Source organism: Plasmodium inui, assembly GCF_000524495.1.
Source record: "Plasmodium inui San Antonio 1 unplaced genomic scaffold supercont1.146, whole genome shotgun sequence".
Classification (NCBI taxonomy): domain Eukaryota; phylum Apicomplexa; class Aconoidasida; order Haemosporida; family Plasmodiidae; genus Plasmodium; species Plasmodium inui.
The window spans coordinates 1-2,339 of record NW_008481980.1 but is presented as its reverse complement, the minus strand read 5'-3'; the positions used below and the strand labels follow the sequence as shown (position 1 = coordinate 2,339).

The following is a 2,339-nucleotide window of genomic DNA, read 5'->3' as shown; positions in this document are numbered from 1 at the left end:
TTCCATTCCAACTGCTATTTCTATTCCTATTTCGATTTCTATTCCCCATTTCTATTTCCCAGGTTTATTTTTCATTTCTACTTCCATTCTTACCTGCCTGTCTCTTTTCTTTTATCGTGAGAAGACGATTTCCGCCCGATTCTCCGCTTTTTTACAGTTTGATATCTTGCAATATCAACTAATGAAGGAAGGAATTTACCTATATTCTTATTAAAAGTTAAGAGAAAGAATGTAAAGATCTATATCGATGTAGAAGAAAAATTCCAAGAGAAAAAAAGGAAAAAAAAAACGGAGCAGTCGAACTTCATTAAATAATTTACAAAAAAATTATGCCCACCTCTGTGTTCCTTTATTCAGCTCCAGATTTTTTTGCGAAACAGTTCCTAAAGAATATTTTTTCCCCGCACAACACGAAATAAAAATAACGTAAAAGAAAGTAGAATAAAATAAAACAGAGTAAAGTATAATAAAAAAAAATAAAATAGAATAAAACAGAATAAAGTAGAATAAAAAAAAATAAGGTAAGTTGAAATAACTTAATAACTAGATAAATAAACTAAAATGAATATGTCAACACGTTCTATTATAACTCTGGCGGCTCCACTCCCTGTTGAAACCTAGCATTACACGGATAAAAATGTGAGTCCCAAAAGAGCTACCAAATGAGACATGTCACTATGCAGGCCGGGAAGAACAGTGACCATGAAGGTTTTGACGATGAGGATGATAACGATGAGGATGATGACAATGAGGATGATGACGATGAGGATGATGACAATGAGGATGATGACGATGAGGATGATGACAATGAGGATGATGACGATGAGGATGATGACAATCCGGATGAAGAGGACAACTGTTATCAGAGAAGGAGTTACTACCCTTCTGGAACACGCGCCAATGAAAACCGGTAGAAATTTGCTTATTACGACCACGAGAAGAAGGCTCAATTTTATTACGACAGAGACGAATCGGAAGAGATATTTACAAAAACAACAAGGAAACGTGTAAAGGGAAACTTAAAAGATACAATCACACAGCCAAGCGACACTGATAGCGACGAAGAAGGAATGTGCTTGAGACCATCCGCTAAAAAATCTCAAGGGCAACAGAATTACCGAAATCGTAGAAGGTCAAGGGTCCCACAGGGAAGGAAGTCATCTGGAGAGACAGGGAGTGACTTTGACGAGACAAGCGAGTCATCCAATTTGATAGACAACCTTTTCGAAGACATCGACAAAAGAATCAAGAAGCAACCACTTCGCTCCCTTCTTCCTCACACAAAGGGCGATAATAAATCTTCTAAAAAGGAGGAATCCTCATGTGACAGATTAGGAATCGCTACTTCCATATTAAAGTTTTTCACACCACTTTTGGGAATGCTTCTATACGGGAAAGTAGTAATGGCCGTAGGTTCCCCGATGGATTTCCAGTTCTTTCTCGTTTCGTCCACTGTCTTAATCATCTACCTTGGACGTAAGTTACACAGAATTAAGAAGTCCATTAAAAACAAATATAGAAATGAAGATAGAAACAGAAAAAGAGGACACGCCAGGAGGCCACTCCAAAATGGTGCCGAAGGGAGGCGATCCATAATAAGGGATGGTGTCCTTGTGATGCAAACTCGGCAGAATGATGGTATACCTAGGATGAGACCAATACAAGGCAGACAAGGGTATTGATGGGCCGCAGAACATAATCATGGAAGAATATACAGAACGTTTCATGAACAATTTGTGTAAAGAAATTTCTCCAATGAGAAGTCGCTATATGCAAACTACAGTATTTTGGGGGAGAAATTTACAGAGACTTTCCCCCTCACGTCATGGGACTGTCATATTTTTTCGTCATAAATGATTAATAAATCCCGGAAGCATAGTGTTTCCCATGACTTAATCGTATTATCGATATCCTCCTGTCATGAAGAAATAGGAAGATAAATAAATACAGGCCTGCATGGAGTTTCTTTTTTTGTATTCGTGTTTATATATATATTATAACCATAAGCTGCACTCTCCCGCTTTAATGGATCACCTTCCGATAATAACTCCAGACTCATGATTTTTTTCTCCTTTTCTTCCTGTCTGTCTGCATAGAATTCTGGCCACCGTTACCTAAACAATTGTTCCCCGAGGGGCTTCATTTTAGTTTTCCACTCTTTTCGTTTTAGATACCTATCTACACAGAAGTGCCTTCATGTACAACAAGATTTCATAATTTGTTTTATGGGAGAAGTCAAAACAAGAACAGTAGTTTGTGTAATTTAGTAACCAATTATTATTTTAAGGAGACCGACAAGTGTTTTTCTTTCTTCTCTGGAGTCGTGATTGTGGTAGTTG

The 2,339-nt window shown here is 37.6% G+C and overlaps 1 protein-coding gene across 1 annotated transcript; it reads left to right on the top strand.

The window, feature by feature from the left end:
* Nucleotides 1-677: 677 nt before the first annotated feature.
* Nucleotides 678-1,682, top strand: C922_05711 (hypothetical protein; the record flags this gene model as incomplete). Its single annotated transcript, XM_008821282.1, has 2 exons — nt 678-910; nt 965-1,682. 2 exons carry the CDS (start codon nt 678-680, stop codon nt 1,680-1,682), a joined length of 951 nt encoding a protein of 316 aa, XP_008819504.1.
* Nucleotides 1,683-2,339: the final 657 nt, after the last annotated feature.